The sequence below is a fragment of the Limanda limanda genome, chromosome 1 (assembly GCF_963576545.1).
Source record: "Limanda limanda chromosome 1, fLimLim1.1, whole genome shotgun sequence".
Taxonomy (NCBI): Eukaryota; Metazoa; Chordata; class Actinopteri; order Pleuronectiformes; family Pleuronectidae; genus Limanda; species Limanda limanda.
The window spans coordinates 10,486,524-10,507,035 of NC_083636.1; the positions used below are offsets into that span (position 1 = coordinate 10,486,524).

The 20,512-nt window shown below is 40.1% G+C and overlaps 1 protein-coding gene across 1 annotated transcript; it reads right to left on the reverse strand.

Moving 5' to 3' along the window:
- Nucleotides 1–30: 30 nt before the first annotated feature.
- On the reverse strand, nucleotides 31–18,310 carry LOC133013230 (mucin-19-like). Its single transcript, XM_061080378.1, has 42 exons — nucleotides 18,262–18,310; nucleotides 16,934–17,159; nucleotides 16,353–16,476; nucleotides 16,173–16,242; nucleotides 15,828–15,910; nucleotides 14,480–14,675; nucleotides 14,262–14,387; nucleotides 14,060–14,180; nucleotides 13,830–13,965; nucleotides 13,455–13,532; nucleotides 13,288–13,357; nucleotides 13,032–13,169; nucleotides 12,717–12,866; nucleotides 12,513–12,607; nucleotides 12,287–12,419; nucleotides 11,797–12,040; nucleotides 11,592–11,632; nucleotides 11,296–11,384; nucleotides 10,919–11,073; nucleotides 10,694–10,832; nucleotides 10,269–10,373; nucleotides 9,886–10,080; nucleotides 9,672–9,744; nucleotides 9,412–9,581; nucleotides 8,996–9,152; nucleotides 8,564–8,674; nucleotides 8,278–8,419; nucleotides 7,822–7,973; nucleotides 5,381–5,605; nucleotides 4,828–5,069; nucleotides 4,543–4,729; nucleotides 4,046–4,256; nucleotides 2,943–3,115; nucleotides 2,722–2,791; nucleotides 2,355–2,464; nucleotides 2,233–2,264; nucleotides 2,016–2,130; nucleotides 1,730–1,767; nucleotides 1,510–1,617; nucleotides 1,199–1,238; nucleotides 477–585; nucleotides 31–383 (listed from the first exon to the last, which is right to left on the reverse strand). The coding sequence occupies exons 1-42, from the start codon at nucleotides 18,308–18,310 to the stop codon at nucleotides 215–217; spliced, it is 5,397 nt and encodes a 1,798-aa protein (XP_060936361.1). The 3' UTR covers nucleotides 31–214.
- Nucleotides 18,311–20,512: the final 2,202 nt, after the last annotated feature.

The window sequence follows — 20,512 nt, forward strand, 5'->3', positions numbered from 1 at the left end:
CTTGAAAAATGATACAAACAGCCAGCAAACTTTGGTGATTATGATGATTCATTTTATTTGATAGAAAACAGATTCTGTTATTCTTTAAAATCCCAAAACATTGTTTTGTGGAATTATCTATTGAATTAAAAAATAGACAAATTGTATCCGGAGATCAAATGGATATTTTCCCTAATGATTCACTCCTGGTTTTGGTGTGTGCTGTCTGTCCTCCTCAGTACACTACACTACAGGCTCTACACTCACAGCTGGTGATATGCTTGTAGTGGTAGCGTCTGGTGGTGAGGCCGAGGCACTGCAGGGTTAATGATCTCCTCTCTGCGCTCTGCTCCAGACAGCATCGGCTATTATGCTCCACCTGAAGGTCACTGTGTAGCACCACCCTGAGCGAGTCAAAGAACAAATAAACACATGAGTCCAGCATTGTCATAATCATTTCTATTGATCAGTGATAGATACAATGGAATTATTCTCACCTGGGCTGAGACACACACAGGCCCTGGCACACAGGCATCTCTATGATCGTGGTGCAGTTTTCGATGGTGATGTTGAAGCTGGACAGCTTAGGAGCACAAATCTGATTACCTGGAGTTGAAGGAGATACATTTGCAAGTCAGTTAATGTGTGCAATTCAAATTATTTGAATCAAAAATGTCAAGTAATCTTTGATTTATAGGCTGATTCCTCAATGTTTGTTCCATTCTTTGGCTGTTATTTCCGCATTGATAAACAGTAAAAATTCAAAATGTACAGCAAAATAATCGTTCTACAATTGACAGTGTTGTTTTATACTTACAGCATTTATAGCTGACAGATTTTATTCATCTGGAGTATGGTTAGGTGGTTATTATTTATAATTTAACTTATTGTTTTAGTGTTTATGTGTTTTGTTTAATCGTTTATGTGCTTTTGCTTGATAAGTCTGTCTTTACATTGTTTCAATTATCACTTGTACTTTCATGGGCTACATGGCTTTTTCCATGTTTTCATTTGACATTGATTTATAATGTCTTTCTATGTTTTTCATACATGCTTCTATATGTCATTGAATGTTTGGTTACCATCAACCTGCCAGGGACTGCAGATGAAACAGGCCTGTGTGGCAAAATCTGGCCTATTTACATGTTGGACCTGAGTACAAATCTGCATTGTCCCTAAAATAAACAAACATACATAAATATATTTCATCTCAACTCACACGTAAAGCAGCAGTGCTGGTCGTCCCAAACTCTGTCGCCCTGTAGAACAACAGATGGAGTTCATGGGTAAAGAAGTACTTCACTATTATTATCATCATGTCCTTGCATCAGCTTTCTAAGTGTATTATTGGAAAAAAAAAACATTCTTCATTTATAATAAACAGTTGTCATTTTACAGGAGAAGCCTTCCTCCCTGTGCAGTTTTTTCAGTTGTACTATTAAAAACTGTTCATAATACATAATCACCCTCAATTAAATCGTATATGATGTTACAGGTATTAGTTTAGATGAGAGATGAGGGGTCCAGTACCTCAGAACAGTTTTCTTTGGGACAGTTTCTTCTCTCAGTCTGAATGCCCTCAATGCTACAGCTGAATGACATGCAGGGATGGGCAGCGTCTTTCCATGTGTCCCCCACCTACACACACAAAGACAGATATCATGACAAGTGACAAATCAAATAATTGATCGATGTCAGAGACTCTTATACAGGACCTACAGTATAATAACATGAGATCCACTCATCATACCTTGTATGTCTTTTCATTGTAACTGCAATTCTTCTCAGCTGAAAAACATCAAAATAAGACACAGAGGGTTAAATATTTACTAGTATTCAAGGAAAGTCTGATTTAAGCATTAAATCTTTAAAAAAAAATCTTTAAAACTGACTAAGATTATCAACTTAATGTGTCAAAGATCCTCTTGGTGGGAAAAATAAGTTTACTCAGCAAGTATGTTGCAAAAGCAAATACTATACATAAAGCAACTTTCTACAACCTCTATTTTGAAACGTGATGAAAGGCCAGTACTCACGACCACAATTGTAACAACGAGGCGCCAACAAGGGTAATTTTGGAAAACACTCCTCTGTCCAAGTCTGGTTGTTACATGAACACTGGTGACAGTTGGACTGCCACACCTCACCAGGCTGGACGACAGGTCAAAGAAATACATTTATATGAAAATAAATTAAATCTAAAGTTACCGATATGACTGTTTATTTTTCCATTGACGAGACAACCATTCTTACCAGTCTGGGCTCTCCGAGAGGTCCTTTACAATCTGTGGAAGAGATTATAAAACATATAATTTACCTGTTTAAGAGTTGAAATGAAAATATTCTAGAGGTCTCTTATAGACCATGTTACTCACATCGACAGTCAGACACACAGTTGTTTGAGTGATTTCCTGCCCTGAAGAGGCTGCTGGGACAGAAACAACCTATGGTGTTTTTTTCGAGGGAGGCTCCTGTATATCGTACTCTGTGCAGTCAAAGCAGAGAAGAGGAGATGTGAGGATGGAAATAATCAACATCTTGACAATCTCAAATATTCTGGGTAATGTGAAATTAATGTGAAAGGACATTATTACTTCTGCCAAGCAGGTTATGTTTTCATATTTTTTCTCTTTGCACAATCTTTTCTGCTGCCTGATTCAATTTAAGTGGACTGTTGGGCCTTGGCAGAGGTATTCACATTACTGAGTATCATTCCAGTGTGTAAGAGTAAAGTCTCCAAACCCTCCATAGCAGAAGTCATCCAGCTTGTCATGACATTCTCTGTAAACCAATCCTTCTGGACATTGCACATCTGAAACATGAAGAATGAAACGTCAGGATCTGTCAGAGCAATCAGGTCCATAAAACAGAAAAGTGTGAAATACATCAAGTCAACAATTCATCTCCTGCTTTGACTGGCTTTGCTTTAAAGAGGATGATTAAATTTAAAAAAAGATAAATACCACAAGTTCCATTAGTCAGTTCTCTCCAGTTAATGCAGATACCGGCTTTCTTGCATTCCTCAGCAGCTTGCTCTAGTGAAGAGCAAGGACTGCTTTTGCTCCCGCATGAATCAAACTCACAGTTCTTCTTTTTAAGTTGCAGATTGACATATGTCCTGCAGTTCTGAAAGACTCTAAGGAAACAGATTAGACCAGATTTCAGTCAATAGATAAGAATATACGAGTCAAAATGTACCTTACAAGAAAATCAGCTACCTCCATTCAACCAATGAGATGTTACAACAGCTACACTGCTGATTAATTATTGGACCAACCGCAGGTTGGGTTAATCCAACACACCAGGATTGGTTGCTGGTTCAACACCATAAGACGTGTGAAATATTGTACAAAGAGTTGATTCATATTAACTCAAATGTTGGGTTCATTCAACCTCAGAAATAGGTTAATATAATTTAATTTAGTTATAGGTTTAACCTTAATCTTCAATTCAAAGTCACCCATTCAATCACACATCATTCATATATGGCACAACTGTCAGGGGCAGTCTGTGCTGCAGTGCCTAAGGACACGTATGCAGACTGGAGAAAGCATGGATTAAACCAACAACTCTTGAGGTAACTCATCTCCTGGTTCAAAGCTGCCCATTTCAGACTTCACCCTAGTGAACTGATAAATGACTTGTACTAATGTACTCATCTATACAAAATACACCCAAGGTTCAGTGAAAAACACAAGTTTTAAAACATGGTGGAAGCTTTTAATCATTTTTTTCTCAAAAAGCTTCTGAACTATGCAGAAGAGAACACTGCAGCTGGCTGTAGATCTGCTACACCAGCATTTGGGTCAAAAGCTACCCACCCCCCGATTCATGACCCAGAAAAATTGCCAAACATGCTTAATCCAGTATTTTTGCACAAGATGAGAAGCTATGAAGACTCATTGTTTGATATTATGTATCAGCATTAGTCACAAAGGTAGTTCTTGAGTAAAGAAAAAGCTTTGGGACTCACTTCCATACCATATATTTTCACCCAGAATTCTCTTATTAGCATTTCTGACATCAAGCTCCTGATAAGAAGTGTGTAGTAGTGTGTAGAGCTTACGGGTGGTCTAGCAGGTCACATGGTGGGCTCGGAGGGCCCCTGGTGGGGGGTACCGGAGGTGGCCCATCAAGACAGGTTACATCCCTCGGCTGAGAAACACATGCTGAGTTCAGAGGGTCTGCAAACACCCAGTCATAGGCCGTCTTATCACAGCAATTGTTGTCCTCGATCTGCCCTCCTCTGCGGATACACGATCCACCGCCACATACACCTAGAGAGGAGATGGAGAGTAGAGTCAACAAAGAAGATCCTTGATCTGCTAACTAAAACATTTAAATACACATTTAATAAACGCAGGTTTGTATTTACATCTTTTTTTTAGTAGTTTGATGTCTGAGAGGAGACAACTCAATTAAACCTTCATTAATTATAACACTGGATCGAAGGACTCTAAAAATATCAACACCATCTAAGCTTAACATGTTTTTGGTTCCCTGGCTCCTACTTAGAATAGTTGTATTACCCTTTTCCATTATAATTTTCAATATGGTACCTACCACATTGTCCCTGGGTGTTGTTGAGGAAATGTTCCATTGCTAGATTGACCACCAAGGTATAAGACGGACTGAGGGAGACATAAGAGCGAACCTCAGGGAGATAGATTGACACAGCGTACCCTGTGGTTTCAAACCTCAACCCCTGCTCCTCGTATGGTGGCTGTATGGTCACATTGTTCAGAGTGGCCTAAGGAAGATTAGATTGGTATCAAACCAACTGTATTTGAAACAAACATGTCCTATATCACAGAAAAGCCTTACATACATGCTTTATATTGTATCTACCTTTACTGCATTCATTTCTGGGACCTTACTAAGTGTAGCCACATTGTCCTGATATTTGAGGATGATGCCTTTAGCACAGGACCCATGGAGGCCTGGGACACAGTAGAAGTTGTCCACAGCTATGGACAGAAGATGTTGTGGTGACTGCTCCTCTACCAGGATGTAGGTGCATTCGTCAAGGAAATCAAAGGTTACACCTGCAAAGGAGATGTAGTGGGGGTCCCCATATAGCTCACAGCGACCTGGGGATATGGGAAATGATCAAATATGATTTTAGTAGATATTGGTCACAAACAAGACATAGAGGCTGAACCCGAGAGATCGAGATCGTCCCTCCATCAATCACTCTCCTGGTCATGAGCATGTTAGCATTTGGGTTAAAGCAGCCTTACAGGGGCACAAACTTAGCATAGACAGCCTATTTAACAGGACAAATGGCTTCTTTTGGATTGTTTTAAGGGAACTGAAAAGGAACAATATATATGTATAACGACATGTTACTGTAAACACAAATGAAAGCAAAAGACAAGGAAAGTCGTTGAGATACACTTACAGTCACATTTCCATGTTTCGCAGCATCCGTCGGAGACTTTTGTGACTTGACCTCTGGGGCAGATGGGAGATGTAGGCTCTGGACAAACCACCGGGGTCAACTCTATCTTGCCATTATGACAGGTGCTGTGGAAACAGTCCTCTGTCCACGTCTCACCACAAGCCCAGGTTTTGTTCCTTTTGAGGTCGGTACAGTCAATGCAGGCTGATGAAGTTGTAACAACAACTGCAGAGGACAGTGGACATAGACAGGAGATAAAACATAATTACTTCCAGAATAATTCCAAAAAAGACATGGTATGCACCTTGTGCTGTGCTGTGATATGCTGTTGATGGTGCACCTGTCTCAACTACATCAGTTGTTGATTCTGTACAGGGTGTGACAGATGTAGTCAGTTTTGGTGGCACTACCGTAAATGTATATGTCACTCCATTAGAACTTGACTCTGAGGAAGTGGGAGAAGATTGAGTGCTTGTAAACAAGGTTTCAGTGGAAGTTTCTCTCATGATAATTTGATTCTTACCTGAGGTTGTTGTCCATGCTTCAGTAGTAGTTGAGGCAGTGGTAGTTGGTGCAGGGGTGGTTGATGATGTTGTTGGCCATGTTTCAGTGGTAGTTGAGGCTGTTGTAGTTGGTGTGGGGGTAGTTATTGATGTTGTTGTAGATGTTTCAGTGGTAGTTGAGGATTTTGTAGTTGGTGCAGGGGTGGTTGATGATGTTGTTGTCAATGGTTCAGTGGTAGTTGAGGCAGTTGTAGTTGGTGCAGGGTCGGTTGATGACGTTGTTGTCAATGGTTCAGTGGTAGTTGAGGCTGTTATAGTTGGTGTGGGGGTAGTTATTGATGTTGTTGTAGATGTTTCAGTGGTAGTTGAGGATTTTGTAGTTGGTGCAGGGGTGGTTGATGATGTTGTTGTCAATGGTTCAGTGGTAGTTGAGGCTGTTGTAGTTGGTGTAGGGGTGGTTGATGATGTTGTTGGCCATGTTTCAGTGGTAGCTGAGGCTGTTGTAGTTGGTGCGGGGGTAGTTATTGATGTTGTTGTAGATGTTTCAGTGGTAGTTGAGGATTTTGTAGTTGGTGCATGGGTGGTTGATGATGTTGTTGTCAATGATTCAGTGGTAGTTGAGGCAGTTGTAGTTGGTGTAGGGGTGGTTGCTGATGTTGTTGTAGATGTTTCAGTGGTAGTTGAGGCTGTTGTAGTTGGTGTGGGGGTAGTTATTGATGTTGTTGTCAATGGTTCAGTGGTAGTTGAGGACTTTGTAGTTGGTGCAGGGGTGGTTGATGATGTTGTTGGCCATGTTTCAGTGGTAGCTGAGGCTGTTGTAGTTGGTGTGGGGGTAGTTGATGATGTTGTTGTCAATGGTTCAGTGGTAGTTGAGGATTTTGTAGTTGGTGCAGGGGTGGTTGATGATGTTGTTGTCAATGGTTCAGTGGTAGTTGAGGCAGTTGTAGTTGAAGTAGGGGTGGTTGATGATGTTGGCCATGTTTCAGTGGTAGTTGAGGCTGTTGTAGTTGGTGTGGGGGTAGTTATTGATGTTGTTGTAGATGTATCAGTGGTAGTTGAGGATTTTGTAGTTGGTGTAGGGGTGGTTGATGATGTTGTCAATGATTCAGTGGTAGTTGAGGCAGTTGTAGTTGGTGTAGGGGTGGTTGATGATGTTGTTGTCCATGTTTCAGTGGTAGCTGAGGCTATTGTAGTTGGTGTGGGGGTAGTAATTGATGTTGTTGTAGATGTATCAGTGGTAGTTGAGGATTTTGTAGTTGGTGCAGGGTCGGTTGATGACGTTGTTGTCAATGGTTCAGTGGTAGTTGAGGATTTTGTAGTTGGTGCAGGGGTGGTTGATGATGTTGTTGTCAATGGTTCAGTGGTAGTTGAGGCAGTTGTAGTTGGTGTAGGGGTGGTTGATGATGTTGTTATCCATGCTTCAGTGGTAGTTGAGGCAGTTGTAGTTGGTGTAGGGGTGGTTGATGATGTTGTTGTCAATGGTTCAGTGGTAGTTGAGGCTGTTGTAGTTGGTGTAGGGGTGGTTGATGTTGTATTTGTACACGCTTCAGTGGTAGTTGAGGCTGTTGTAGTTGGTGTAGGGGTGGTTGATGACGTTGTTGTCCATGCTTCAGTGGTAGTTGAGGCAGTTATAGTTGGTGTAGGGGTGGTTGATGATGTTGTCCATGTTTCAGTGGTAGTTGAGGCTGTTGTAGTTGGTGTAGGGGTGGTTGATGACGTTGTTGTAGATGTTTCAGTGGTAGTTGAGGCTGTTGTAGTTGGTGTAGGGGTGGTTGATGACGTTGTTGTCAATAGTTCAGTGGTAGTTGAGGAGGTTGTAGTTGGTGTAGGGATTGTTGAGGATGTTGGTGTCCATGTTTTCGTGGTAGTTGAGGATGTTGTAGTTGGTGTAGGGATAGTGGATAAAGTTGTTGTCAATGTTTCTGAGGTAGTGGAGACATTGGTAATGGCTGTCGTGGGTGTTGAGGTGGCTGTAGTTAGTGTAGGGGTTGTTGATGACGTAGGTGTCCATGTTTCCCTTGTGGTTGAAGAAGTTGTAGTTGGAATGCTTGAGGTAGAGGTGGTGGGTGATATTGTTGTGGGCAAAGGAGCTGTTGGGGCAGAGGTGGTAGTAAGGTGTGGTGTTTTTAACGAAGGCTCTGTAAAATCTGTAATCTAAAACCGCAGAACATCTTTTTTTCAAATTATTTACACATTTGTTAATTGACACATCGAATAGTAAATATGATTCACACTTACGACAGGTAATTGTTCCATTTTCACAAGGGCTGACAAGAAGAATAAAGAAGTAAGGAGTATGTTAATTTAACATCTTAATTAATGTTAAGAGTAAAATTTCTCTTAATATTTACACTAAATTACAGTGTTAATATATAGAAATACTATTAATCTTACCACTTAATAGACTCTAGCATCACCACTGCCCCAGGCTGAATGATAGTGTCGTTGAAAAAGCATGTGCAGTTCCTCAATTTGGTGCATTCCCCAGTATTTTCATCATAGAACTGTGCATCTTTTGGACATCTGGGGTAGCAGCCTTTCACAAAGAGAAACCCAATGTTTATTTTTATGTTGATGTTTGTGTTTATTAACATTAAACCATATTTCAATTGACAGATTCTGCAGAGCACAAATCAAGTTTAGCTGTTATATTTGAATACAACCCAGAAAGCCTAATTACCTTCCAGTTTGTCGGTGAAATAGTGGCCTTTGCCGCAGGTGAGCACCTCACCACAGGCTTCATAGTGCCAGCTACACTGGCCCTGCTCGTTGTAGTAGTCACAGTAGACCGCTATGAGTGAAGGCATTACAAGTGAGATTATTATAGACTGACTCATAGTACAATGAAAAGAACCACATTTTTCTACATATCGATTTCTGGCTGCAAAGGTTGATTCTCTGATATGTTTCCTCGCAGTTCTTTGTGTGTGAAGTGTGTCAAATTAAAAAAAAAGTACCCTAAACAAAACATCATGTGTCTTTGGTTTTCCTTACATAGCTCACTAAAAAGCAGGCTTTGTTAAAATGTCTCCTGGTATTTACAATTGGCCACATTACTGTTAATTCTTTTAAGTAAAACTTTTGTGTTGTAGGAAAAAGGGTCTTAACCTACGGCACAAATCAGGTGTCCTCCATTTGACACACACGTCCTGCTCGCTGCAGGCCTCTGCGTATGCTGCCACAGCTGTGCAGAAGCCCAGAAACTTCCCCTCAAACTCACAGGAGCAGGACTCCTGCACACAGGCGTGGTAGTAGGGCTCTGGGTCCACCTGGGGAGGGTAGATTTTCCAGCAGAATGGGGCTTAAGGTGACATGTTTAGGTGCTCAGAAATCTATCCATGTCCATAAAATAGCTACAGGGGACAATTATTTCAATATTATAGTGTTGACTGTTAACTCGTATCTGTTATTGGCTCATTAACAGTCTGACTATACCCTCATTCCCTGGTCACTACTGCACAGACTTGGATCTTGAATGTGAGATGATCGTGAATGTTAGTGCCATGCTAAATATATAAATATACACACTTTTAGATGGCAGTCTTTGAAGGTGTCTGCTGTAATGATCATACAGCGCCGCTGAGCCCAAGCTGAGCAGTAGGAGTTGCGTTCACATGGGAATATCTCAGTGGTAACATCAGAACAAGGAGGTGAGGTGGCCTTCCAGTTGTTGCCAAAGGCCATCGGACTAGACACCACTAAAAAGAGATTTTTATAATTATGATGTTATTTTGACTATGATGACAAAAGTATTTCTGCACCATGAAAGACAGAGACCATTAATTTACCTGCTGAGCCACTTATCTGTAGGTCATTCATCTCACTGGAGTCAAAATTCCCACAGAGGCCACACACTCGGTTCTATATGAGAGATAAGGAAAATTTCAATTTAAAAACTTTCAAAATGGACAGTACATAATTATAGTAAATGTGCAGTGAGGAGGTGTGTTAGACACGAGAAAAAGTACGTTCTAAATCCAAATTAACCTCCTAATCACTCACTCTCCAGTATGGATGCAGCTCTACGGTGATCCTGGTGTGTTTGTCCCAGATGAGTGTTATGCCTCTGCTCGGCACAGATATAACGATGTAGAGTCCCACAGTGTGAGTGGTGTAAAATGAATCTTCTTGCAGAGTCCAGCCTTTTTGGAGACGTCTGGTCACCCTCATATCGCTCAGTGTCAGGGTGACTGTGCCCTGAATGGTATAAGAAATGAAAGAAGTCATGGAACAAGATTATTCAAACATTTTGATGAACCAATTTATTGTCCGAAAGATGAGTTGATGAAAAGGACGAAACAATAGAATAAGTAGATGATAAATGAATAGAACACAGTCAGCAGATTGAGTGAAGAGAAATTGGAATCATAGAACAAATCATCAACCTGCAGATCCAGGACGATGGAGCGAGAGCAGGTCAGTGCTTCATCACAGCAGGGTACACTTTCCACTCTGACAGAGAAGGAACCGTTTTGGTTTCCGCAGTAATCCTGAAATAAAAAGAGCAGATTATGAAAAATAGTTCTGAAATACAAGGAGAAAAAGAAATATTACAAACTATTGCCTGTATGTAAAAAATGCCACATTTTAAACACAAAATCATGCTATTGAGTAAAGTACCCTGCAACATGAGGGCAATTTACATTGATTGTGTTATTGATTTAGGATTTCTTTAAATGTTTACTTGTGAAAACAAAGTAGATGTAAATATTAAATATATATGAACAAATAATAAATATTTGTGAATTATTCCTCATTTGAGAATTATGCTAAACAATACACACATGTCATATCACCAGTTTGGTCTCACCTCAACCAGTGTGTACTGGCAGTGTCCATTAAAGCGGTACCATTTAGAGTCAAATGTCTGGTAATGCCCATTTCCATACACTTGACACTTCCTAGTACATGGCTCGTCTTTGCAGTGCCACTGACCTTGACCACAAACACTGTGAGACAGAGGTTACTGTTAATAGTATATACAGTAGGAAAGTAAAAGGGTACAGCAGTAAAGGAGCATGCATGCAGATGTTACCATGTTTTACAGTTGGTTTTGACATGCTGTCCTGCACTGAACATTTTGCCACTGTACACACAGGTGCAGTTGTCCAGAGAAACACAGTTTCCATGGTGATCCTCATACTGGTCATGTGGACAGTGACAGCCACTCTCACAGGTCAAACTGGAACCCTGGAAATCACAGAGAGAGAAAACGTTAAAGCTCAACTTTAGATTTCACAATTAGATACATATATATAAGTTAAAGGTTCAAAGACAAAAAAGTATAAAAAAAGAAATATGCTCCATAATAAAATAATAAATGGGGTGCATTATATAGCTAGTTAGGTAAATACTACTTCCAAATGAAGAATGAATAATACAAATACATGAATAGATAATCTATTGACTCACCAGTGGTTTGCTGAGACTGTCACAGGTTTTCTGAGCTGTGTTCACTAGGTACTCTGAGCAGTGAACACAAACCTTACCATTTCTGCAACCTGACAAAAAAAAAATGAAAACATATTAGTGTCATACGTCTTATTCAGACATTTTACTAAGTGACAAAATGTTGTGAAAATGTCAAAATTGTATAAATAACACAAATCAATGTAGATTATTTTTAAACTGAAATTGGTAGAGGTTAGTTAGTTGCATATTCATGTTTAGAAAATATGGTTTTAAAATATATAAAATAGTTTATTTACCACAATCCTTCGAACAGTGCAGTTCTCCATTCTCACAGAGGCTTAAGAAGACAGGATATTGAATTTGAGATGAGAAGCAATAGCTTTTGCTGACTAATATCTACACTTTAGATTAAGTTGGGCTGTCAGTCACAAAACGAAGATGTTAACATCAAATGTATTGGAGAAGTTAAAATGGCTGCAATCCCTTCCATTTTCAACTTACCACTGTCTTCCGTCAATAACAACAGGTCCCGGCGGCGTTGTACCGCCATAGTGGTGACAGACACACTCTCCCTTCGGGGTGCATACTTGTCCTTGGTTCAGGTGAGTTCCTTCAGGACAACCACAGCCCTCCAGAGGAGCATCATCCAACCAACACCGAGGGTCAGGGCCAGACAGTAAACGGCATGTGTGGTTGCAGGCCCGCACGTCGTAGGAGAACTCTTGGTTTCTTTGACAATTCAGAGCTGGGACATAACACTTTGATCAACATTAAACATACAACTACACTTTGTTATTATTGAAGTGATTAAAGTGATTTGCTACTTCATATTTGCTGCGTGGTGTCTCTGCTGCCAAAATAAAAACAATGATAAATAGTTGGAAGCAGCGATGATCTAATTTCAGCTTTAGATAATTATGACTTGGATAGTTGGATCATAAGTCACGTGGTGGCAGTTGACAGATTGTATATTCATTATTGCTGAACTCACTGCAGTTGGTCGCTTTCCTCCAGTCGCCAACTGCAACACCCAGACTGGCGCAGGCTTTGGCGTAGCTGCCCAGAGCAACACATAAGCACTGCTGCAGATTGTTGCCACAGTTACAGGTTCTTTGGATGCAAGCCTGAAAGTAATAATCAATTTCATGTAAACATGAATCAACCAGTGCTGAAATTTAATTGAGAACTTTGATTTGGTTGATATGAAAAAGTCTTACGGTGTGGAAATTATCAGTTGGGATATGAATGTGGCACGTAGCAAATATCCCAGTTGCTTCATTCAAAACAGAACACCCTTCATCTGCAAATATTTCTGTAAAATACATATAAATAAAAATGGAATATATATTTTTTTAAACAACATCTTGTCATTCATTTGTCCAGAACTGATGTTTCATTTGGACTGTATCAATGACTGGTACCACTGTCTGTGCTGCTGCAGATGGGGGGTATGTTCACTACACAAATGCCAGCACTCCAGGACAGAGCGAAAGCTTGAGGTGAGTTCTCGATGATGCCGCTGCTGGTGGTGAAGTCATCGGTGGTGTCATTGTTGCTGTTGCCACAAAGACCTGAAAGAAAGATTGACTCTAATAAAAAAAATCCAACTTCATCATATAACAGAGCATACAGAAATATTTCTTTTAATGTTTTAGTATTGACTGCTCAACAAAAACTCAACGTGAAAAATGATCCCTTGTTTGACCTTGTGCATTAGGAGAAGTTGATGTGCTGACCTGATATAACATCAGTGTGGTTTTGGGGTAGGGTGATGTAGAGCTGAATTTCAGGAGACATCTGGACTTGGATGTTCATACCAAAGGATGTCTGGACTTGGATGTACATGGAGGACTGCCAGAAAACCAGGGCGTGATCTGACATGTGAAAGAAATCAGTAAGCGACAGAGGTACATGAGTAAATAAATCATTACAAATCCATTACATTGGAATATGCTTAATGCAGATGTTTAGTTGTTTTAGTTTGCTTTTTACCAGACTGATGAAGTTCAGTTATCTCCTTCTCTCCCAGTTTAACACTGTTGTATGAGAATGTATACATGTCCTAAAAAACAACCATATAATATTTTCATTCAATCATGAAACTCTTTCTTGACATTTGATTGCATAGATCAGATGGTTTTGAAGTCACTACTCTGTACCTGAAAAAGCTGCAGGACAGCTGTTTGGAGGGATACCCTTTGTGTCGAAAACTGAACAATTATTTTCCAGTTGTGACCCTGAAAAAATAGAAGTCAGATAGAATAGTCAGTATCAGAGAAAGATAACATAATTAAATTGAAATAAAGCTTGACATATGTTCAATCAATCAATTTTCTTTGATCCGTTCATTCACTCTCTCCGGCTTTTAATAATCAGCTGACTGCAGCGGTTTTTGGCAAAGTTCTTATACTATGCACAGCCTCAACCCCTTTCAACCATGATGACTTCACGAGGGGTCTAAACAACAAATTGACCTCTTCATATCACATCACTCTCCTTAATTTTCAATTGTTGGTGTAGGAGTGAACATTTACCTGTGATACCACATATGTGCATTTACCAGGGACGACATATTGTTTTCCATCGAATGTTGTCACAAACTGTCCTTCCATGAGACATCTGGCTGGGCAGGAGTTTTCAGAGCAATGCCACTTCCCACCCTCACACACACTAAGAAAAGATACGACAATTCAATTTTAAGGAAAAACTTCAAATAGAAATTTGCAGGTAATCAGTATAAAGAAAGTTTTTTCCGACTCCTCACCACGACTGACACTTGGTGCTACGTATGTGTCCGGTGCTGTAGCTTCTCCCAGCGAACACACAGGGGCAGTCGGACTCTTTCACACAGTGGATGCCCTCTGCTTGGTCATTAACCACCGTACCTACACAGAATGTACAGTATAAACTCAACATGCAGCTTATAAAAAACTGTCTTCTAAATCACACAGTCAGATGTTGCTCACCCTCTGGGCACACACAGGAGCTTGTGAGGTCCTGGTTGGAGAATCTGGGGTTGGGGTTAGAGCAGCTGGGGACAAAGGCAGGGCCCTGTTCCACAAAAACTAGGTCACCTGGACAACTCGGTTGAGCTGCAGTCACACAAAGAAACACAAGAAAATGTCGATTCAAATGTATTAAATTGTTGATTAACAATATTAAGTGCTAGTCAAAGATCACCTACCACAGCCGGTTACTCTTCTCCATTTGTTCCAGATGTAGCTGTTATTTCCACACTCCTGGACAACTTCTTTGAAGAAAGCACAGCTGATGTCTTTGCTGCTTTCAAAGCTGTAAATGTTCTCTTCACAGAGTTCGATATATTGAGGAATCCCGACTTGCAGGCAATCCAAGGTGTGGGAAAAGAACTCTCTGCACGGCTGCAAAAATCACAAGAGAGACAATCTGAACATCGATGGACCAGAAGCATACTGCAAAGTGTGAGCATGGCTGTTCAATCTGAGATATGTTTTCTTCCATTATATGTAAGAAAATGTGACATCTGTGTATTAGTACTTTAAAATGTATATGGTATCCTGTCAAGGTCATGCAACACTATGCAACTTTTTTGCTTAATATTGCAGCTTTGCACTTAGTTTGATGGTGACTTGGAATAAAGGGAATGGTGCCACTTTCTCTATGTAACGTTGGTGAGAGGGTGCAATCTCCTGTGAGAAGTGTGTAAGTCATGCTGAACTGCACGTCAGTTGCAAAGACTTTGATACCATTAAGAACTGTTGTAAAAAACGCCAACAGTGCTCAAAACAAAATATACTTGTAATATAGAAATCACAATATACAAAATATAATTTAACTGTACAAAACTTAAACTACAAACCTGCATAATATAAGAAATTATAAAACCAACATGATTATTTAACTATACACACAAACTCTGCATAATGGGTCTTACAAATATCTACTATATTCAGTGAAGAAACTTAAAATATAAATAATTGTAAACTGAGTTTGGTGTATTTGTTATAGCCGCAGATCTTCTGATACAGGAAGCTGGGGATCATGGGAAATATCCCCAACTCGGTTGTGTTTCAGTTCAGTGAGTAGGATTACATATTCAGTGCAAAAGATTGATAGGCTTGGCTTTGTTTTAGTTTCTATAGAGACTGAAACCCACTTAATTGCTTGATCACAGAGCCCAACATAATGAATCCCCATGTAAGGCTGCAGAGGGAGCTGTTGCTTAGTAAAAGTTACATGGTGTTTTTCTAGCGTCAGTTATTGTCTGTCTGTCTTACTGTGAGACTGTATGTGTCTGTCTGTCTGTCTGTCTGTCTGTCTGTCTGTCTGTCTGTCTGTCTGTCTGTCTGTCTGTCTGTCTGTCTGTCTGTCTGTCTGTCTGTCTGTCTGTCTGTCTGTCTGTCTGTCTGTCTGTCTGTCTGTCTGTCTGTCTGTCTGTCTGTATCTCTATCAGTGTCAGTGATTTTTTTCAGTGTTCAGTGAAAACCTCATCACCACGTCCTGTTAATACATGTGTTTTTAAAGTGATACACTTCCCTAAAAATAAAACTTACCATGTTCACAGCAGAGACAGGATCTCGGGTTTGACATGTGTCCTCAGTGAGCACGCTCGCCGCAATCAACTGCTGCTTGTTGCCTAATTTCATGAACAGTGCATTTATAAGGCAAGTTGTAACAAAAGATGTATATTACAAATTTTAATCATTCAAATTTAGCAGATTGCTTAAAGTGAAATTTTAAGAACCTTTTAGCTGCACTTCTTATTAACATCTAACATCCCCATAATACTCAACAAAGGCAAAATACATGACATTTGCTTAAGTTTAATTTAATGGATCCACTGCTGCATGCAACTAGTAGTACTAATAGTACATCTACTACTAATTTAGCGGCCATACTTGGAACATTCAGTTTCCCACACAATCCGGTCATGTCAATGTTCAGCTCCTTCTCCAGCTCCAGCTCCACCTTGACAGCAAGTCAACAGAAAAGCAGAAGGGGTAAGGTTGATGGCCTGCGGTTTTAAATTGGATGATACACCCAGAAATATACAGTATGGAGAGTCCTCTTACCCTCACAAAGTCGATTCCTCCAGATACATTGTGCCAGGTGACGGACAAAGGAAGCAGTGAGCTCCTTAGTTTAATGTAGGTACCATACTGAAAAATATGCTGGTAGGTGTGGTCGTATGGAAGGGCAATACTGTTAACAAATAAACATAAAGAGGTCTCAGTGCAGAAACTGTGTAATTCACAAAAGATTCATTAAAAAATAATAAATGATTACACTGGTAACTCTCCCAAAAATGTCACCTTGCAAACATTGATGACCTCCAGTAAAAACCCCATAGTATGTTGTAAATGAATCATGCACATTGTCAAAGCTAATAATGAACTAATAATGATGCCATTAAGGAAATATAAATATGCCAAACCTAACTTGTGTCACTGATTATGATAGCCATTAGAGTGAATGATCTGAAATGCAACAATTCATGACTGCTGTCTCACCCTCTTACTGTGATTGTTTTGGCAGAATAACATGATTTAGCGAGGTTATAATCTTTTATCTGAAGGAAATTCAGACTCTGAGGATGAGTGATAAGATTTAATAATCAGTAATTAAGGTTCTCATGGTGAGTTAGGATTTGGGTCCAAACCTTTTCTTCTCCACCTCGATGCTTCCACCCTGAACGATCGTCCTGACTTTATTGACGGTGATCTCGAGTTGGGTCAGCAGCCCGCTGTTGCCTCGCCGTGTGGTGATGTCATATTCAACCCGGTTGTGTGTGAAGCGGGTGAGGGTGAACGGGCAGTTTGATCGCACATGGAAACCTGAACCGTTGAAAGGCTGCATAACCCCGCTGCCCAAAGTCTTGCAAACGTCTGACCAAAGAAAAAAACTACAATTAGGAATACTTTATTCAATAAATTGTTTTGTTATCAGAATTTAAAATCAATAACATTAATGAGTAATTATAATTTCTAAATATTAATTAAACTGATCATAATCCATCACTGATTTACTTATACTCACATCTCAGAGTTTCTGCTGTTGATAGTGTTGAGACTGACTGAGATTCACCTGTCCCTAAAACTACAAAAGAAATATAACATACATTTTCATAAATTATACATTCATTTTTATTTGGTTTGCTCAAATGGATGAAAAAGTAATTCATAATCCAGATATAACTATTTTAAGACATTCAGCTTCATAATGAAAACATTATTAATAATCACATTCTTCAGGAATATCAAGAAGCCTATTGCCATATAGACACACAGTATTTGATCAAATTGACATGTAATACCTATCAATGGTGGAGAGGTAATACTAGTAAAACTGCAAATATTTAATATATTTAATATATAATGTAATAAAATGTCACGAAAGTTACCTCACCATTATAAGCAAATAAAAATGTATGAGGTTCTATACCCACACGTCTAAAATATTGATTTGCTGATTTATATTTACTGATTAATTGTAAGGAGCATTTTATTGTTGTAGTTCAGTTGCAGCGGAGTCAATATAAACTGATTTATCCTGTTTCATAAAAAGTTGAGTGGATTTAATCAACACGCTAATATTCTATAAGCTCATGAATTTTTTACGGGGCTAGATTTAAATTTGTGCATTAACTAGCAGCTGATTATAGTAAAACAAACAAGAATAGTAGAGTAAAAATAAGAAGATTATTTAAAGGGCTAGTTCTTAAAAGTCTGCCAAATTTGATTAAAGGCTCCAATTCAACATGTGGTTACAACTAGAAAATGTATAAATGAAAAGGTGAAGAGAAGAACAATGGAAACAACAGTAAAAAGGCCCAAATAATTTTTTATAGAATATGACAAATTTGAACATATTGTATCTTGACCTTTTTCTAAATCTAATTTTTGGTCAACTTTCTTGTGATATAATAGATTAATAAATCCATAAGAGTTTATCCTTATTCAGATAATTAAATTTAAGATTGTTTGGTACCTGAGACCAGTGAAAAGCAGAAAGCCAGCGTCCATCTGTGTGGGGTCATGTTGCCTGATGTTCCCTTGCTGCAGGAGAGCAGGTTAAACCAGGAGGAACTGCACAAACACACTACAGGGGCTTATATATGCAGTGTCCATACACACACAATGCCTAAATCATCACCTCTTGCACACACATGCACACACACACACACACACACACACACGCACACACGCACACACACACACACACACACACACACACACACACACACACACACACACACACACACACACACACACACACACACACACACACACACACACATGCACATCTTTCAATGAAAAGACCAGGAAACAAAAATCAGGGGGGGCGGGTTGCATTAAACATTAATCTAGACGTTAATTAAGCAGTGACATGGAAATTATCCTACATTGTTGGAAAAACAAACCTACTTTTATCCTGCTTTAATGTTGTATTTACAGTTAAACTATTGTATGGTAACAACAGTCCCTGTGATATATATTCTGGTTGAAATGTGAGTGTGTTCATGTTTAAGCAAGAAACCCACACACAAATGGATACAACAAAAAAAAACAAAAGTTTGAAAAAAAGTTTGAAACTTCATGTTTACTTGCACAAAAATCATCAGAAGTTAAAACATCTTGTAAAAACTGTGGGTTTGTAAAGTGTTTTGCTCATATTTAATTTTTTACCATAAAACACTAAGTAAAAGTAAGAGAATCAACTAAAAGAAAGTCAATATTCCAAAGTCATCAACCTCGCCCTTAATGGGTAAAATATTAAGTATTGTATTATGAAGTGAGAGGGATGCTGACTTTTGGTAAACAAACGGTGACCCAGACAATGTCTTGCATGTTGGGAAAGGACAAAGGACAAATGACAAAGTGAGGCTCGGTAAATGATCAGGGTGCATGAACCAGGATATAGGTTAGTTATTTCTGAGTTTGAGAGCTGAAAGAAAAAGCCACACGATATCTAAGACAGATGTATTCCGATACGCACCAGGGTTAGTTACAACAAAGACAAGCCCTGGATCCTAGCAAAACTCAAAAGGCTTAGTTTAGAGAAAGAGGTTTGGACTGATTAAACTGATTAAACTGATAATAAGACTGGTTCAGAAGCTGGAACCACAGTTTGCAGCCAACGACTCCTCGTCAGTCTGGAAAGGCCTTCCGGTGATCACCGGCTGCAAAACCAAATCCCCCCACTCCGTGGAAGACCTCAAACTAGCAAACTACCTAAATTACTTTTACTACAGATTCGACAATTAATGGACCAGGTCTAAAGGCCGGTGCATGCTTCTGCGTTTTCACGGGCCTGCAAGCACAAGACCCCTTGCAGGCCCCTTACCTGCTTACGTATCCCTTCTTACGTGCTTACGTGCTTACGTGCGTTGCCCAATTTTTCTAACTAAACGGCAAAGCTCCGCAAGCCACCTGCAGGCGGATCACTGACTTCCTGACTGACAGGAAACAGCGCGTGAGGCTGGGCAAGCTTGTCTCTTAGTCCTGGTCCATCATCACTAGAGCCCCACATGGTTGTGTGCTCTCCCCTCTTCTCTTCTCCCTCTACACCCACAACTGCACATCCAGCCACCCCTCTGTCAAACTCCTGAAGTTTGCTGACGACACAACCCTTATTGGATTAATCTCCAATGGGGACGAGGCCGCCTACAGAGAGGAAGTTGACAGCCTGGCTTCCTGGTGCAGCCAGAACCACCTGGAGCTGAACGCTTTAAAAACTGTAGAGATGGTAGCAGACTTCAGAAGAAGCCCAGCCCAAACCGCCCCCCTCACCCTGTGCGACTCCCCAGTTAAAACAGTGGAGTCTTTCAGATTCCTGGGGACGATCATTGCACAGGACCTGAGGTGGACGGAGAACATCACCTCCACCATCAAGAAGATCTATACAGCCATCATTGAGTCCATCCTCACCGCATCAATTACCGTCTGGTTTGCTGCCTCTTCTACCAAGGACAAGGGCAGACTGCAGCGGATCATACGGTCAGCTGAGAAGGTTCTCGGCTGCGACCTGCCGGCTCTCCTAGACCTGTTCCTCTCCAGGACCAGTAAGAGAGCAGGCAAGATCATTGCTGATCCTTCCCATCCCGGTCACCACCTTTTTCAGAGACTTCCATCCGGAAAAAGGTTCCGGGCTATCACCTAAAACCTCAAGCCACCTGAACAGTTTTTTCCCATGGCAGTGGGGCTCACAAACAAGCTCCCTGCATCACACTGACTCTGCA